This window comes from Phallusia mammillata, chromosome 1 (assembly GCF_965637545.1).
Source record: "Phallusia mammillata chromosome 1, kaPhaMamm4.hap1.1, whole genome shotgun sequence".
Classification (NCBI taxonomy): Eukaryota; Metazoa; Chordata; class Ascidiacea; order Phlebobranchia; family Ascidiidae; genus Phallusia; species Phallusia mammillata.
In genome coordinates, this window is record NC_137252.1 from 34,355,381 (window position 1) to 34,373,607 (window position 18,227).

At 34.4% G+C, this 18,227-nt stretch overlaps 1 protein-coding gene across 1 annotated transcript in view; it reads right to left on the reverse strand.

Moving 5' to 3' along the window:
• The window catches only part of LOC145234046 (uncharacterized), a 78,076-nt gene extending 62,143 nt beyond the window's left edge, over nucleotides 1–15,933 (reverse strand). The window contains exons 1-12 of the mRNA XM_080098819.1: nucleotides 15,767–15,933; nucleotides 13,956–14,375; nucleotides 13,342–13,831; nucleotides 9,660–9,734; nucleotides 7,967–8,014; nucleotides 4,447–5,766; nucleotides 4,229–4,300; nucleotides 3,903–3,974; nucleotides 2,543–2,623; nucleotides 1,962–2,033; nucleotides 1,362–1,442; nucleotides 990–1,037 (exon numbers count right to left, since the gene is read on the reverse strand). Coding sequence (XP_079954945.1) covers nucleotides 990–1,037; nucleotides 1,362–1,442; nucleotides 1,962–2,033; nucleotides 2,543–2,623; nucleotides 3,903–3,974; nucleotides 4,229–4,300; nucleotides 4,447–5,766; nucleotides 7,967–8,014; nucleotides 9,660–9,734; nucleotides 13,342–13,831; nucleotides 13,956–14,375; nucleotides 15,767–15,820 — 2,833 coding nt within the window. The 5' untranslated portion in view covers nucleotides 15,821–15,933. The remainder of the gene's footprint in view (nucleotides 1–989; nucleotides 1,038–1,361; nucleotides 1,443–1,961; nucleotides 2,034–2,542; nucleotides 2,624–3,902; nucleotides 3,975–4,228; nucleotides 4,301–4,446; nucleotides 5,767–7,966; nucleotides 8,015–9,659; nucleotides 9,735–13,341; nucleotides 13,832–13,955; nucleotides 14,376–15,766) is intronic.
• Nucleotides 15,934–18,227: the final 2,294 nt, after the last annotated feature.

Below are 18,227 nucleotides of genomic sequence, written 5' to 3' on the forward strand. Positions count from 1 at the left end.
AACTGCCTTTTTTGAAAATAATAGTAATAATATTCTGTTTTATATGAAAACGTGTATTTGTGAATGGGTGTGTTTAAAAATAAACCAAACACATTCTAACATAATAATTCATGTCGATCCATGCCGGCTTGCATATATATGATAAGTTTTTTGCGAAACATGTCCACCTTGCCCGCAGAAATGAAAAAAAACCTTAAAACTTTTTCCTGCAAAAAACTGGGATGCAAATACAAACAAAACGGAAGACGGAGAAACGGTGGAGCGTTATGTGTGGTGTGGGTATGATGAAAAACTGTGTGAAAGTACCGTGACAGTGCGGCAGGTCGCACATACGATTTACTGGCTGTTATAACTTCACGTGCTATGCGCAACGGTTGTTTACTTCATTTGCTACACAAAAGGTTGAATAAAGTGATTTTATTGTCGATTTCGGTAATTTGTTCCTCTTGCATGTTAGGCCACAAGCCAAGTGTTTTCTATGATCGTCGTTAAGTGTTATACCACCCTTACATAACGCTTTATAATCCGGTGTAGCAGCACTTAGGCGTTTGGTTGTCATCTACCAATAGTGCCTTCAACTTTTAGCGTTCTATAAATATTCGCGGTTATTCCTGCTTGATAGTTGTTTTAGTTTGTTTAGTCAGTTTCAATTGCGTAAACTGATACTTTTAGCTTGTAACTTAAATTTACTTCCTGTGTATGTCAGCAAAGTTTTGGAATGTTATTATAAAGCAGGTTTCATTCCTGGTAATTATTAATTGTGAAACAACTTTATGGCTGTCGTGACAATATTGCATCACGTTCATAGCAGCATAGTCATAGTTAGGGAAAGAGTGGGGCGTGTTTAACATTACAAAACCCTTTGTGAGGTAGAGTCTCGCAGACGGTTGTACTAAATCTTCAGTGGTTAACCGTTTGTAAAGTATTGTGCGATGACAAACCATTACAATCCAACAAATTAAGAAGTGTCTACAACATCATAAACATACCTAATTTTTGTGCACTAGCTCCTCCATACAAACTTTCAAATGAATTATCTGCAAAAAAATACCCAAACGGGAAATTTTATAATATTACCTATGCATTGTTTCCAGGGTTTATTGCGTTTTAACATTAGGAAGCCATGTTGTGAGACAGATACAACAAATCGATCTTAATTCTTCTGTAACTGTGACAATCCAAACTTTGCTCATAATTACATTAAAATACTATTGGAAATGTTTATTTTACTGTTTGTGGAAAACAAAATTTTTAGCAATAGTTTTAAATGGTCACAGGGAGCAAATCTTCCCTGGAAAGAAAGGAAAAAACCATAGAGCAATTTATTAAAAATGAAGTGGGTAACAAAGCAGTCACAATACCTGCTAAGTGTTGATGTATTGTTTGTGTTGGACTAAATCCATACATTGAATAGTTGGAACAGACAAACTGAGGAGTTATACCTGTCAATATATCCAATAGGTAATGTTACATGACAAAATAGTCGCTTGATCTCAAATCTGTGACCCCTGCGACGAAAGGATTTAATACACTAGGTGAAATATACTGATAATTCAATCTGACATACTGGACCAGTGATGATTATTTTGGAGCAGAGGAACAAAGGAACTAGTCTAGCATGTTTTACAAACTATCTAACATTAAAGGCTCTTTTCACAATGTTCACAATTTATCTATTTTACAGGAATGGAAGGATAACTGAATCCATAGCAACAAAACAGTAGTCAAAACACTAAATAACATGCTGCTTAAACTGTCCAAATTTCATTTCAGTGAGTTAGTAGTGTAATTGATAGAGTTGCAAGGTAAACACAGCTTTCACAGCACAAAAACGGCAAACCTAAAATACATTTATATCTACATCAGAAGTTTTAAATTGTGTTGTGTAGTAGGATTGAATTTGATACATTGAAACCAAAAGCTCTGACAACTCAATTCTGTCCATGAAAGATTTCAAATACCTGCTAGTTGCTGCACTGCTTGAGGAAATCTGTACATCGAACTACTTGGACCAGCATGTTGTGAAGTCATACCTGTCAATATGCAGCAAAAATTGAAAACCTGGTTAAGCATAAGAAACAAATATCTTTAAGACTGACCTAATTTTGTTGTTAAAAAAGTACAATAAGTAATTAAGGTAAAAGCTCAAACAAATCAATACATCACAATGACCAAAACCACAAGACCAAACTCATCTTTAATGGTGAAAATAACGGCCCAAATAGACGTTAAAAGCGACATGCTTTATTGTTCAAACGTTTCGGCAAGTGTATATAAATGGGTGCAATTGATGTGGCCTTCATATCACTGATGATGGCATGAGCATTTGCCGAAACGTTTGAACAATAAAGCAGGTCGCTTTTAACGTCTATTTGGGCCGTTACTTTCACCATTAAACTTATGAACAGATCCGTATATAGTGTTCCTAACTCATCTTCACATAAAAATATAGCAATAGTTGTTAATGCTCTTAAAGAGCAGTTTACCCATAACGAGAAAATCATAAAAGAAAATAAATTGTTTATAAAAGCAACCATTCTACCTGCTACTGGTTGATGTATTTCTTGTCTTGGAATAAATCTGTACATTAAACTGTTGGCATCAATCAATTGTGGAGTCATACCTGTTATAATATTCTATGGGTTATGTAACATGATAATAATTTATCAAAAATCTGTATTCCCAAGTGCCATTTAAACAAAGCAATCAGATCACTGGTAAGCAAAACATACTGTAGAATAGAGATTTGAGTTTGTCTGGGGGGACTAGTGGAGATTCTGTTAGGGCAGCATAAAAAAAAACAATTAACACACCACATTGGTATGTTGCACAATCTGACTATAATTACTACAGTTTTTTAATGTGTAATCAATTTTATAGCGGAAAGAAGTGTGGGCCATACTGCAACATACTGTACAACTGTCAAAATTTCACTTCATGGAAGTAATAGGGTAAATCAGGAGTCTTTAAAGTACAGCTTGTCATGATCGGATAAAAGATTAGGATACAAGTGTTCCAAACCATGCTTTTCCAAAGTTATACATAAAGAAGCCTAATTCATTGCATGGTTCAGTAGTAAACTAAGGGTGGCTTAGCTCATTTTGCCATTGCACATACACTGTGACTTATTTTTTTAATTTATATCCTACACTTATTTTATAATCGATTCCATATTAACCACTTTTTTAACCTTAGCAGAAACTCATAGGTCCCGACACACATGCAAAGTTGTTAATAATGCATTTGACGAAATAAGTATGATTCGTTTTGGTGCTATAAGTTTAAACAGGGCAAAAAGTCTGCAGAAATAATGATGCTATTTGATGTCCAAATTATACAAGCGAGGTAAATACTGGAGTTATCAAGACCAATGAAGCAGGTAAAACATCTGCAGAACTATATCTACCCTCTGTGTAAGTTTAAACATTTCATGGCAAAACAAGGTGGACAAACTTGAGTAACAAAAGAAAAAAAATAGAGTTAAATCAATAATTGCACCCTTCAGAAAAGGGGACTAATAACTAAGCGATGTTTTGCAACTTAAAACACTGATCTCAACCTTTGTAGCCTATCCAGGTAATTTCCCCAAACCTAGTTTGCAAAGCTTTTAAAAGCCTCTAATGTGCCCCTCAGTTGAAAACTTTAGATACCCTGGGTGTAAGTAATCATGGCATAGGGTTAAACACAGCAATCAATGAAAACCATGACACACATAAAGACATTTATTTCCACATAAAAATGTTTTGTAGTAGTTCACCATACATTTTGATCTACAGATTTTAGGGAAGGGAACCCATAATAAAAGCTCTGACAACTCTTTTGTTAAAAACAGTGCAGTTCTGCCCCCAAATAGAGAAAATATATTTGAACACAAAGAAATAAAACAATCTACAAAGGATTACCTGCTGGTTGTTGCAGCACTGGAGGGAATCTTTCCATCGATCTACTGGGACCAGCAAATTGTAAAGCTTTACCTGTCAATATATAATAAAAGTAGGTCAATTTTTAAAAAGAGTTAGGAAATAAATTTAAATATTGTTGAAAGATTTCCAAAATAGTAAGCATTATATTTAGGTTTTAAACATTCATACTGATGCAAATTCCCATGCATGTTTTGTTATACAACAATTCAAGCCAAAAAAACGTGAAAACATAAACAAACAGAATTAAATCTAAATATAAAAATTTCAAAAATGAACTGCCAAGGCCTGCATACAGTTGTTCACACCTTGCCTGTTTGCAGGTTTTTCTGTGTGCTGAACTGAGGGTGAAGCAGGTTTGCATGATGGCGATTGCACATCTGTTATATAAACACATTAATACATGTCATTGAAAAAATAGCTACTAAAGTTTGACTTTAAAATGAGTGATGAACGATAAACTAAGAAGTGCCAATCACAGTATATTGATTAATAAGTTATTCCATTTTCAAGTTGGTCAACGCACCTTTTTCGTCTTTGACTCCAAGCATGAGACCACATAAAAATCGCCGAACCATCGACCAATGGCCTCCCTTGGCCACTATAGGAATGATTCTGCAAAATTCTTCATCTGACATGAACTCAGAGATGTATTTGGCTGCAAACACCTCCTGTAACATCTGATGTGAGAAGTAAAATCGCTGGTCACCATCAAATAGTCGTGGATTCGAAAAATAATGTTCAAATTTTGCAAAGGCGATGATGACATCTTGGACAATAGAAGCATCAAGATTCCCAAGATTTTTCCTGGTGAAAATAACTGTTTTCTCCTGCATGCCTTCATAGGCCATTTTACCAAGTGGCTCCCATAACTCGGTGATGTCTAAGTTGCCTCGTGCATGTTTAGAGCGTCTTAGATGCTCTAATACAACTTCGAACACCTCTGTGATTGTATGTAATGCTTTTGCTTTGTTTAAACTTTGATGTGAAAGAGCAAAAACAATTAACTGCAGTAATAAAGGATTGTGGCAAAGGCTAAATAGTTGTGGTGTTTTTGTGGATACCATCTTCCACAATTCATCATTTCTGTCACCCGCCAAAGCACAGAACAGCTTTTCCATGTCTTCAGTTGAGAGGTCATCAACATGAATGGTGACATTGGGACGAAGCTGTGATGGGATTTTAAGAATACTGTGGGGGCGCGATGTAAAAATGAGCAAAGATTCTTGGAAAAATTTCTTGCCACAAAGATTTGCTACTAACTGATCAATATATAAAGGTGTATCATAAGAGGCATTTACTGGTGCCATGTTTTGAAGTGTCCACAAAGCCTGGTCATACCCGTCGAGAACAAATACACAGCTATCTTGGTGTTCTATCATCCATTGAAATGCACATTCTTTTGTTTTGTCATCCAACCCAGGACAAAGACAGTCCACAAAAAGTTGTTTGCATGTTAGAGGTTTATCATAACTTAAATCCATGAACTTAAGTAGAAACTTGGCAGATAGATTTGGTTGACTTAACTTTGCTAATTGTTTGGAAAGAGTAGTTTTTCCTGAACCTGGTGGTCCAACTAATGCAACAAACCTGTTTTGGTAAGTTAGGTTTAAAATTGTGTTGAAGGAAACAGCCTGTTGGTTTGCAGGGGAGGAAAGTTTCTCTCTGGTGGATGGTATGAATTCCTCTGTTCCCACAGGACACCATAGTCCCTGATACGCCTCATACTCATGCATTCCTGGATGTACATCAGGTAGTTGGTTTGGTTTCAGTTTTTCATCATAAAGCACCACACTTTTTGGTAAGTTCTTCATGTGCTCCTCTTGGTGCTGTTTAATAGCAGCATCTGCAATCAAAATTCATGGAAATTAGGCTATAAGTTAAAAGCCAAAAGGGCTGTAGTAAATATTTGCACAATGTTTTTGACAATGTTTTTAACAATGTGCAACTGCTAAAATGTGCAGAGGAAAATTTTAAAAATGTGGGCACAAATACCCATTTAAAAAGGCATATCTCCAAAATTGCTGGTGGTTTGGGCTGTTAGGGTTGGGGTAGTGTATTTTTGTTAAAAATCAGTAAAACTACATTTTCCTAGCACATTTTGGAACCTGCACATTCGTAAAAACTACACACATTTTTGCATAAACTTTTCAAAAAGATGATTACTAAGCAATTAAATGGCACTTTAATTTGTGAAGATTTATGAAAACTAAACACAGATAATTTTGTTTGATCATTGCATGCAAAAACAGAGAAAAAATATTCAATTATTTTTTCTGGAAATTATTTTTTTAAAGTGTGGGCAAATATCAGCATCGGCATTTACTGGAAAAAGAAGCCTTTTGGGTAGAGAGAGGAGTTGTTTTTCACACAATGTGCGCACAAGTTTTTTTATCATTTTATACCATAAGTAACTAATTTAAATAAACACGTTTGTGGGGACCCATTTGTTTATGCTTGCAAAAAAACATGCGAGTTGATCAAAAAATGTGCATAGTAAATCGGTAGATAGGATATAGAATATATAAAATGAAACTACCAGCTTGTAGCCTTGTTACATGTACAAAACAGCAAAAAATTGTGCCCATGCTTTAATAAATGTTATAATGTAACATAACATAAATAGTGCTACAACTTAAATTCAAAACATGGACAAAAAGTCCAAACGCGACATGGAAACATAGAACTACTGTAGCAATAGCACAATACACCAAAAGATGGACTAAAATCTTTGGCTGTTTTTACAATTGTAATAGTTGCCTGAAGAATAGATATGGGTGGGATTGCAAATAATACACTAGAAAGGTGGTGTTTCCATACACTTTTATTTTAGATGCTCTATATCAAATTTGATGATTTACTACACCCATCACTTAACATCACATATAATTGTTTTTGCAAGTAACAACAAATGGGTTCCCTAAAAACTAGTTAATGCAAATTAGTTACTCTGGCATAAAAAAGGTGCTATTGTTTTTAGATTCTTTATGAAAAATTATTAGAAACCATTAACCAAACCTAAAAAGTTTTGTCTAAATTATTGTTTTGCATCATTATGGTCATTTAATTACAAAAGTAGTACAAACAAACAGAAAAAATTCTTCCAATATTGCTGTCAAAGGTCAGTTTTTATACACAAACTTTCCTAAAATCCTTAACAGTTGTGTTTGTGACACTACAAATTATGAAGACATTTGCTCCAAAGGTATAGGCTACATAACAAATTATTTTTCAATTAACTTTGTTTTACAAAACGAATACCATTCACCTGTAGGAATCTTTAATGGTACAGAATGACCATTCAATGACCTTTTGACACAGTTTACAATTACATTTGAGGGTCATTCAAGGTCAAACTTTGGGAGGATCAACTTTGGATAAATAACTAACGTAAATTTGAAGCAGTCTTTTTCAATCAATTGCGCATAACAAACTGAAAAAAAATATGACACAAATGGTATGTGTCCATTCAGGGAAGGGAAGCCATAATAAACTAAAAGTGAACAAGATGAAAAGGGAGGAATACAGTACTAAAAAAAGTAAAAAAAAAAGAAATAAGTTTTCTGAGACTGCTGTAAGTATTCTGTATGACATTTTTGGTAAAAAGTATGTATTATGTTAATAAAACAGGTTGAGAATGATAATACTGAGATGTCATGGGACAAATGATAGATGTGCAATGTAGAAGTAAAAGTTCACACACTCTATGGTTTACTGTAACCATCAGTGTTTTTAACCACTGCATTTGTTTTAAACCACATTGCATTTTCTGTCATTTTGGCCTGCAGGGTCATTCTGTTTTATTAAATAAACTTAACACAGAACATTTAATAAGCCTTGTTGGAGGAAGGGGGCCCATATCAAGGGTAATCACTGCGCTGATATGGCTGAAAAACAACCAGCAAAACGCCCTAGTTGTACAATCGCTTAAGAAAAAAGTTAATCTAAATAGAAGTTCAATACTATACCAATCAGCTAGTTCTGAAATATATTTTATTCTTTAATCTCAAAAAGGTTAGCCAAAATTGCACAGAAATATAGTTTACCTTTTGCTTCCTTAGTAGCAAAGTGCTTTTCTGAGGTGTTGGTGTAATCTGCAAAAGGAAAATTGTCTGTTAATTACAAAAGATGTGTTAGCTAAAACAAACACTGTACAGAATTTATGTGTGGGCATATGAACCAGTGGACAAAAGTTACAAATCTTGCATGTTCAGCCTTTGCTAAGAACTTGAACTAACTCACAAAACTAAAGCTTCAATGACCTAATTAAAGGAGTTAATTCCACATTACCACAATTTTAAATTTATTTTAATTTGGCCCAGACCCCCAATCATTCGACTCAAGCAAAACTAAACTATTTGTAGTGTGCATTTCGCAATAAGCTCAAAAAAACATTTAACGCTTTAGTGGCTAAAAGAGTAACTGCCAGGTTGTAAAGTCAAACAAAAACACATTTTTTACTATATCTATCATTTGTGGAAGTTTTATCCAAACATGAAACTTTTCAAACAAAATGGCTTGGGGGAGTTGCAGAAAATAAAGGGTAATAAGTAATATATCTGTTCAGGGTGTTTACTCATAATGAGAACAGCTGGCAAATTTCAAAATTTGCTGGCTTTGTTTTTGAAATTTTAACATTTTGTTTGTCCATTTCATTTTGTTAGAGTCGACTTAAAGCATTTTCTTTATTGATCCATACCCATTTTCCAAACTAACATCAATTTAAGTTAACATGTAGTTAACTTCAATTTCTTTTTTGTAATAACAACATGTGAATTGTGTTTGTAATTTACAAATAACATAAGTCATGCATTTTCATTTCTACAATTCTTAATTTTTGAAATGAATTTTGTTCATCACAAAATCAAAGCTTAGTTTTATGTGACACTGTTTTCATGGGAAAAGTATGGCATTTTATTAAATATTGTATCACACTTAACTAGTTTGTGTCTAGAAAAAAACACATCTAGAACTAGCAAGGTGGCTTTTCAAAATTACACACAACTCACCAAACACACAAATTAACCTACCTACAAATATGAAAGTTTTTGTAAGCAAAAATGAATGGGTCCCCACACCTGTGTTAATGTGAAAAGGTAATGGTAACATAATGTAATTATTGTTAGATTCTAAAGAATAAATTAGTAGAAAATATTAACCCAAACTTAAACAGTTTTTTTTTTACATTACATTTTCGTATATTTACAAAAGTAGCAAAACAGAACTGGAAAATACCCCCAATCCCCTGAGAATTTAATCTCTAGTTTAACCTCAAGATAGCTGTCCAAAGTCAGTTTTAAACAGTTTAAACTTTTCCCAGAAGATCCATTATTACATAATATAATAATTGCTTTTAACTACCTTTGTTTCAGAAAACATACATAACATTGATCTGTAACAGCCTCTCACATTCTTAACCATGTTCCACAATACATATAAGTTGACCTTCAGTGACCTTTCATCATACGGTAAACTGACAATGACTATTTATTGTGGCTTTTGTATTTTTCATGACATATACCAAAATGTGTTACGCTTTAAAGGTCTGTGTTTGAACCGCTGGGTTATCCCAACTTTAGGAAGATCAACTGCACAACTAACTAACATTTGTGTACGTACATTTAAACAAGTTTGAAGCAATCATTTTTAACCACACAGGAACCAGAGATAGACACAAAAAATAGATATAAAAAAAGGATGTGTCTCCTACAGGGAATGGGATCCTCAAAAACAACTTACTTATGTCACGTCCAGCTGTGTTGAAGTTACAGTTGCGGAAAACATTCCCAGTCAACTGTGAATGAACTGAATGCTCTGTAAAATTTTAACAATTAGAAACATTGTTAAAGTACTGGAATTATAAATGCATATGATTACTAATGCCCGACAACTGGAAATCTACAATCACTGTATCACTAAACACCAGATAGGTGACTTTCCCACATGTGCTGACTGCTGATATATATGCACATACTAAATCTTATTCCATGGCTATCCACATATATTATTTGCTAAACTTGCAAGTATTTAAAAAATGCTTAATACAAAAAGGGCCCGAAATTAAGTAAGGTATTATCTTCATTATTTGTGCAAACGGAAACCAATAGGTTTTCACACCTGTGTATATTTAAGTTAGTAATGGTACTGAAGATGTGTGTTCATGTTTGCATTAAGGACAGGTTTGTAAAAAGATTTGATGTATTCAACTAAATTCCTCACACAGACAGACAGTACAAACAATTTGAATTCTATATTATAATATATATCTTGTCTTGCCATCAACTTTGCCTAAAATGATATTGCTTTAGTTGCCCTCTTTGTGTCCTACACCCTTCAGAAAAAAACAGTAGCTAATTTAGCTAGACATTCTGATAGCATCAGACGCACTGACAAATTGGCACAGATGCAACAAATCACTCTTAACTGTTTTTTGCAATACATTTAAGTTGAACTACAGTGATATCTTGCATATAGTGCCCAAATGGGCAATAAACAAATAAATTACATTTTATGCAGTTTAAATGAAACTAGAAGGGTGGCTTAGCACATATTTCCCTTGCATATACACTATAACCTACTTTAAACATTTTCTACTTTTATTTATATATGGATTCCATATCAACCACTGTCTTTTATAACCTTGGATGTTTCTGCAAGCAAAAACTCATGGGTCCCCCACACATGCAAAGTCGTAAATAATGCATTTCAAGAGATAACAATGAGAAAGTTTGGTATTGCTAGGTCAAACACAGTGATCGGTACTTTACATAAATAAATATATTGTAAGGAGTACAAACTATTTAAACTCATTCCATTAATACATTTTTGAAGGTTCTTCTATTTTATGGTCTATCTGAGAAAAAAGTGTTAAATAGTGGAAAATAGGCTAAAACACAATAATCGGCTCCTATTAATGGCAAATTTCACATGATGGTAGGGGGCTAGTGGAGTAAATGATAGAGCTACAGGGTAAAACACAACATTCTACACCTATAAATGGGACACTCTACAAGCTATCTGAATTTCATTTAATTCTGACATTGTTTAAAAAATAACCTTTTTGGGGGGCTAGTAGGGTAAATGTTGGGGGGACAGGGTTGAACATAACAAACAACAACTATAAATAGCACACTCTATAAGCTGTCTAAATTTCATCCAATGTTTAAAAAATTCACCCATTGTAGGGGGCTAGATACCCCTCTAGCAGGGTTAAACACAACAATTGACACCTATAAATAACAAATTCTACAAGCTGTCAAAATTTCATCTAATTCCCACACCGTTTAAAAAACTGACCCATTTTGGGGGTTAGTAGGGTAACTGATGGGGTTCAACACCCAAACGCATGAAATATTAAATCACAATGACCCAATCAACAGTCATGTAAGTTTTTATCCAAATCGGCCAATGTTTAAAATTCTGGTCACTAGAGGTGCTATAAGCAACATTCATCAACGCTTCTGACGTCATAAAGCTGTTAGCACCCCTCTAACTGGCATGTGCAAAAACGCCCACCTAGTAATGCACAAACACAAGTAGCATATGTTCTGCTGCCTTTATTATACCATTCTACCACAGAAATCTTTCGTTTGTGGTGCGCAGCGGGTGGCACTAAATACCGCATGTGACCGCATGCGGCCACATGCGGTATTTAGTACCACCGGTGCGCAGCAACATACAAAAACGGCACATCTGCATAAATATATCTACTATCTGTAAAAGTTTCATCCAAATTCATCAAAGATTTCATGCCAAAAGTGGATGGACAAACTTCACCGGCGAAAAAAGAAAAAAAAAACATAGTGAAATCAAGATGCGTCCTCTTCAGGGAAGGGGACCCATAATATAAGTTCAACAACCAAGTTATGTTTTGTGCTTAACAATACATTCATGATGAGGTTAACAACAACATTTTGCCGGATGTTTTAAGAGTTTTAATATGGTTTAGTTTTTTTTTAGTTTTTTAAAGAAAACATCCAGTTTCATCCAAATTCATCAAAGATTTCATGCCAAAAGTGGATGGACAAACTTCACCGGAGAAAAAAGAAAAAAAAACATAGTGAAATCAAGATGCGTCCTCTTCAGGGAAGGGGACCCATAATATAAGTTCAACAACCAAGTTATGTTTTGTGCTTAACAATACATTCATGATGAGGTTAACAACAACATTTTGCCGGATGTTTTAAGAGTTTTAATATGGTTTAGTTTTTTTTTTAGTTTTTTAAAGAAAACATCCAGTTTCATCCAAATTCATCAAAGATTTCATGCCAAAAGTGGATGGACAAACTTCACCGGAGAAAAAAGAAAAAAAAACATAGTGAAATCAAGATGCGTCCTCTTCAGGGAAGGGGACCCATAATATAAGTTCAACAACCAAGTTATGTTTTGTGCTTAACAATACATTCATGATGAGGTTAACAACAACATTTTGCCGGATGTTTTAAGAGTTTTAATATGGTTTAGTTTTTTTTTAGTTTTTTAAAGAAAACATCCAGTTTCATCCAAATTCATCAAAGATTTCATGCCAAAAGTGGATGGACAAACTTCACCGGAGAAAAAAGAAAAAAAAACATAGTGAAATCAAGATGCGTCCTCTTCAGGGAAGGGGACCCATAATATAAGTTCAACAACCAAGTTATGTTTTGTGCTTAACAATACATTCATGATGAGGTTAACAACAACATTTTGCCGGATGTTTTAAGAGTTTTAATATGGTTTAGTTTTTTTTTTAGTTTTTTAAAGAAAACATCCAGTTTCATCCAAATTCATCAAAGATTTCATGCCAAAAGTGGATGGACAAACTTCACCGGAGAAAAAAGAAAAAAAAACATAGTGAAATCAAGATGCGTCCTCTTCAGGGAAGGGGACCCATAATATAAGTTCAACAACCAAGTTATGTTTTGTGCTTAACAATACATTCATGATGAGGTTAACAACAACATTTTGCCAGATGTTTTAAGAGTTTTAATATGGTTTAGTTTTTTTTTTAGTTTTTTAAAAAAAACTAGAGGACAAATACTTTCCAAACTATTGCAGGCAGAGCAGCGTTGGATTAGAACAGGTGCCTTAAACCAGTGGTTCCCAACCTTTCTACTCCGCGGGACCGGAAAAAATGTAAAAAATTCCACGAACCGGCAACAAAAAATCGCAGATATGTCTAACTTCAAAAAGACAAGTTTCAGTGTACATTTATTTGTACCGAAGGGCATTTGTACCAAACAAACCGGCATTAGAATAATTTTACACCACCCTGGCAGGTTATTCAATGTTTTTTGTTTATGGTTTAATTATTAAACTTCCTGGAAGCAAGTGCACTAACTAAACAGCTATGGATTGTGGAAAGTAAAAATTCAAGTACATAGTGTTATAGCATGTTGAGTTACATTAACACAAACATCATGTGTTTCATTACCAATCTTACCTGCTTGAAAATGCTGTGGAGCTTGTTGTTGACTTTGATACTCGAACAAATTTCGTGTTGTTGCTGGTTGTGCAGGCCGAGTTTGTCTAGTACATAAATCAATTGGAAAGTTTTGCTCAACATTAATCTGAGCATTATCAAGTTGATGGTAAAGCCCTTGTTGATTGGCATGAGGTTGTGTCTGAACCTGAGCTTGACTTAAAGCAGCATAGTATTGTTGGTCTGCATAGAAGCGGGTGGGACAAGTGTTCCATGATATCTGATGTTGAAATTGCTGAGAATGTAAAATACTTCCTCTTACAGCTGCAACATCGAATTGATTCCTTGCACCTGTTTGTTGTGGTGAAGAAATAGCTCGGTTTGGATATGGACTGTTGAATAGGTTTCGAGGTTGGTGGAAGTTCAATAAAACTTCTGGCTGTTGACATGGATTGAATGGTTGATTGGGATTGCTGGTAGATGCCAATCGTGGTTCACTTGTTAAAGGATTCTGAAAAAAACAACAGCCGAAATAAGGTAAGTCATTAAACTAGCAACAGGCGGTTATTTTTCCGATGAAAACAGGCTACATCATCATGTATTTCTGAAAGAACATGATTTACTGGATAAAATACCTGGTTTAGATAATGATGTCCAATATTTTGTGGGATAGCAATTTGTCGAGTACTAATGTGACTTGGATAAACCAGAAAGTTTTGATGGTTTTGAGATTGACCCAGTTGTGTCCAAGTTTGGGCTGGATTCACTGAGGCATAGTGTTGTTGATTTGCATAGGAGTAGGTGGGATGAGTGTTCCATGATGTCTGATGTCGAAATTGCTGAGAATGTGAAATATTTCCTCTTACAGCTACAGCATTAAACAGATTCCTTGCACCTGTTTGTTGGGGTGGAGGAACAGCTTGGTTGAGATATGGTCTTAAGTTTGGGTTTCGAGTTTGGTGGAAGTTTAATAAAATTTCTGGGTGTCGATTTGGATTGAATGGTTGGTTAGTAATGCTAGTAGATGGCAAATGTTGTCCACTTGTTGAAGGATTCTAAAATATAAAAGAAAAAATTAAACGTGCTTACAAGAAACAAACAAGCTTGTAAATTCATTCATTTGAGAATGACACAACTTGTTGTCGAAACGTCATGTTTTATACAAATATACTGGCTTGTTTGTTTCCTGTAAGAATCTTTAAAATCGTGAATAGTGTATCTAAAATATAAATGTCTTGTTATGTAACTAAACTGACAACAATTTGTTTATTAGGACATAACATTTTCCACTGTCGTTGAAATACAGTAAACTCCGGTTATCAGACTGGTTTGGATAAAAAAATTGTCTGGATTTCAATTAGTTCAAACCTTACTACATAACAAATCATTTTTACCTAGAGTTTTGTTTTTAGGTAGGCTTGCCGTACGTCAAAATTAGGTAGGCTTGCTATTGAAAGCTCCGCCTTGGTGTCCGAAAATTTCGCAGATTTTAATTACCCACCAATTCCCAGTCTATTTTATTGATGTAAATCTATATTATTAACGCCCCTGTTGGGGGGCTTGTGCTTGAACTGCCAGGGCATTTGCAGTCAACCTTCGAAGGATCAAATTTGGACCAAGAACTAACATCTGACCAAATTGCCGTGTTATAGCTTTTATACTTTAACAAGATCTGTGTGAATGTGAATAAGTTTCTTGATCAAACGCGTATAACAAAGTAGGATTAGACAGAAAAAAGAAAAATACAGACAAAAACCATATGGGAAGGGGACCCATAAAAATAGCTGATTTTATTTGAAAATATATGGCATGCCTAGAATCAGGTAAAGGTTTCAATATGCTGGTAGCAAATTGTCCACAAAAGGGAAGTAACTATGCATGCACATACAATTTTGTTAAATGTATCCTTTTGTATTTGAATGTCACACTGTTTGATGTGTGGAGTTTTATTCCTTAACGAAGCTTTATAGTGACATTTAATGGAATGCATTACGATCACATTAGTCAGAAACTAAATATAAAACTTGTTTTAATTTTTTTTTAACTTGTTGAGATATACCAGTTGAAACATTTTTGTTCAAAAGCAGAGAAACTTTTAGTTGTAGGTAAACATGTCTTTTGTCCTAATGCCAATATAAATAAACAAAATTAATATTCAAAATGTATAATTAGTGTACCATATCAACAATATAGCAAAAAATCATCATATTTTATATTTAGTTGCATATACGGTTATTGCATGTAAATGAAATATAATAGGCAAGCAACTGTTGGATGGCAAAGGGCCAAAAAATAGACAAAAAAGTTTGAATAGCATTTTCAGTTTAAAATGTTCTAACTAGACTTTAGTCGATTTTAGAACAAAATAGCTCGTATGTGGTGACCCTGTTGTTATAGATGCTAATGTAACCAAAATATCAAATAAATAAATAAAAACTGTTTTAACCTGGTTTTGAACATCATTATTTGGAATACATCTTCCTTTAAAATTCCGCTCCATTTAATGCAAAATAATCCACTTGACAGATCCAGGCTTGGCCACTTTACAATGTAGAAGTCAACAGTTGGTGAATATGATTAGCTTAAAACATCTGCTTGAAATTTCATGCTTATTGATATGAAACCTATTTGAAAAAAAAAGTTCTCGAAAAATACCGTTATTTTCGAACACATTGCGAAAGAAACCTCAACTTTGCCAGCAACTTGAAAAAAAGTAACTTGCTAAAAGAAAGATTGCTTCACTAAGGAAAATTTCGGGTGAATCCCCTAACGGTGATGAACAACCTTTGGTCAAGGGTCACCGAACATCCTGATACCAAAGTTTTACATATACTTTGCCTGATAGCATTGTTGAGCTCGATGCTTTGGTGCGTTATTAGTTTAATACTGCGCTGACATACTAATTATTTTTTAGAGACGAAGTAGTTGTGGTTTGTCCAATTTCTCATGACTGAGATGCTTAAAGATTGAATCATAACAACCACTTTTGTCGCCGTCAGTGCAACACGTTGCAAAATCATCTTGAACCAAGTTGTATAAAAGCAATTAAATTGATGTTTGTTTTGTTACGTTTTTAAATTTGTACACACGCAGATAAGCTAGCAGACAAAGTTACCTCCTTACTATCTGGCAATACTCATACAACGGCTTTATGTATCTTTTTCCCCCGAAAGCAGGTGATCAGTCATTCGCACAGCCGTTTATAGCAAAACTCACGTGATTACGTCAAAGGCGTAGCGTACGGGCTTGAGTGACGTCACAAACGAATCAAATTACAAACTTCTTAACATTCGGTTTCGGTTCAAAGCCAATTTCGATACTTTAGTGCATGACTAGTTTAACTACAGAATGGAAGTTACCATACAGGAATTTTTGAGAGACAGAGTAGTTAAACTATGCGTTTTCTGTTGCACAATTGCTCATGTATGAGTTGGTTATAGTTTAAATCATATTACAATTACATGAAGCAGAGATTGCAAGTGCAAACAAGAACTGTGACATTGCTCATCACCTAAAACTGCTTCCCCCCTTTCTGCCACTTTAGTACAACTAAATTTGACCACTTAAACAGACGTTGCGGTTCTGTTGTATCGATTGCATTGCACTCTATTTAGTATACAGCATATTATACACTCAACAGCACATATTCGGTTATTCCGTATCTAAGCTTACTGCTCAACAAAACTATCTCAGCGCGGCGAACAGCTTATCTGTAACGAAAACGTCTCACACTAAACCTACTGTTAAATCACCTGAAATAATCCCAAGTTTTGTCTGCTTGGTTTGTGCGAAAAAAAACGAAATCCAGGAGTGACGTCACGCTTTAGGCAAAGCTCCTATATTAAGGCGAGCGTGTGGCTTACGCAGACTGAGGTTACATGCATCACTGGAAGTCAAATAAACACCACTGCTGAGGCTTAGTGACCTGCCCAACCTGTTTCATGATCTAAAAAGGCTACAACATCCGTTATTAGTTTCCTTCTTTCACAAATTATCAAAGGCAAAACGAAATAGGTTTGTTTTGGTTTTCTGTAAAAATATTCTGTGCGATATTTAAAAGTTACCTAAATTGTACAAAACTATTTACAAGTTCATCTGTTGCACCTCGCTGCCTTTGTCAGCTGCTCTTAGACACCTAAAAAACATGGCACATCTTTTTTATTCTTACAAAGTGAAATTTGTGACCATGGGTTTTTCGTGTGTTCTTAGCATTGATTATGTTTACCTTATGAGCGTTGTATTGGGCGTTGCATCAGTTGACGCAATTGTTTTAAATACCGATTTATTTTTCATAAACATGATGCTACATGATTAATTACATGCCACATAAAATTATGTTCAGTTTTAATCCCACTACTTCTCACTGTATTTAAAACAACGCTAAGGAAATGACAAATTTGCAGTTTTCTATTTAAATACTTGTCATAAGTTTGTACATTTGTTTTTGTAGTAAAATATTTAACATTAAACTTTGATGTAAACGGTAACGTACCATCACTGAATAATTGTTTCATGTCGTCTACAATACAAGTTGCTTTAAAAGTTATAATGGAGCAATAGGTTTTCTGTGCTTTAAAAGTTATAATGGAGCAATAGGTTTTTCTGTTTTCTTAAAATTTAAACACGCACATACTTGACTTTGTTGACACAAAACTTAACAAATAAAATAAATATGAAGAAGTCTAATAAAAAGATTTAATCACGTGGTTTAAAAGGGCTCTCGATAACAAGTGGACCAAACATGGTTCAAAATTTTGAACACACTTTTCCCCTCCTGAGGCAGTTTAGGCACAATCTGTTTTAATAATGATTTGGTTGCTTGGTGATGGATTTATTAACTATAGCTTTTCCATTTACCAGCATAACGATAATTAAATGTTTTTGTGTTTCTGAAAAAGGATTTTGCA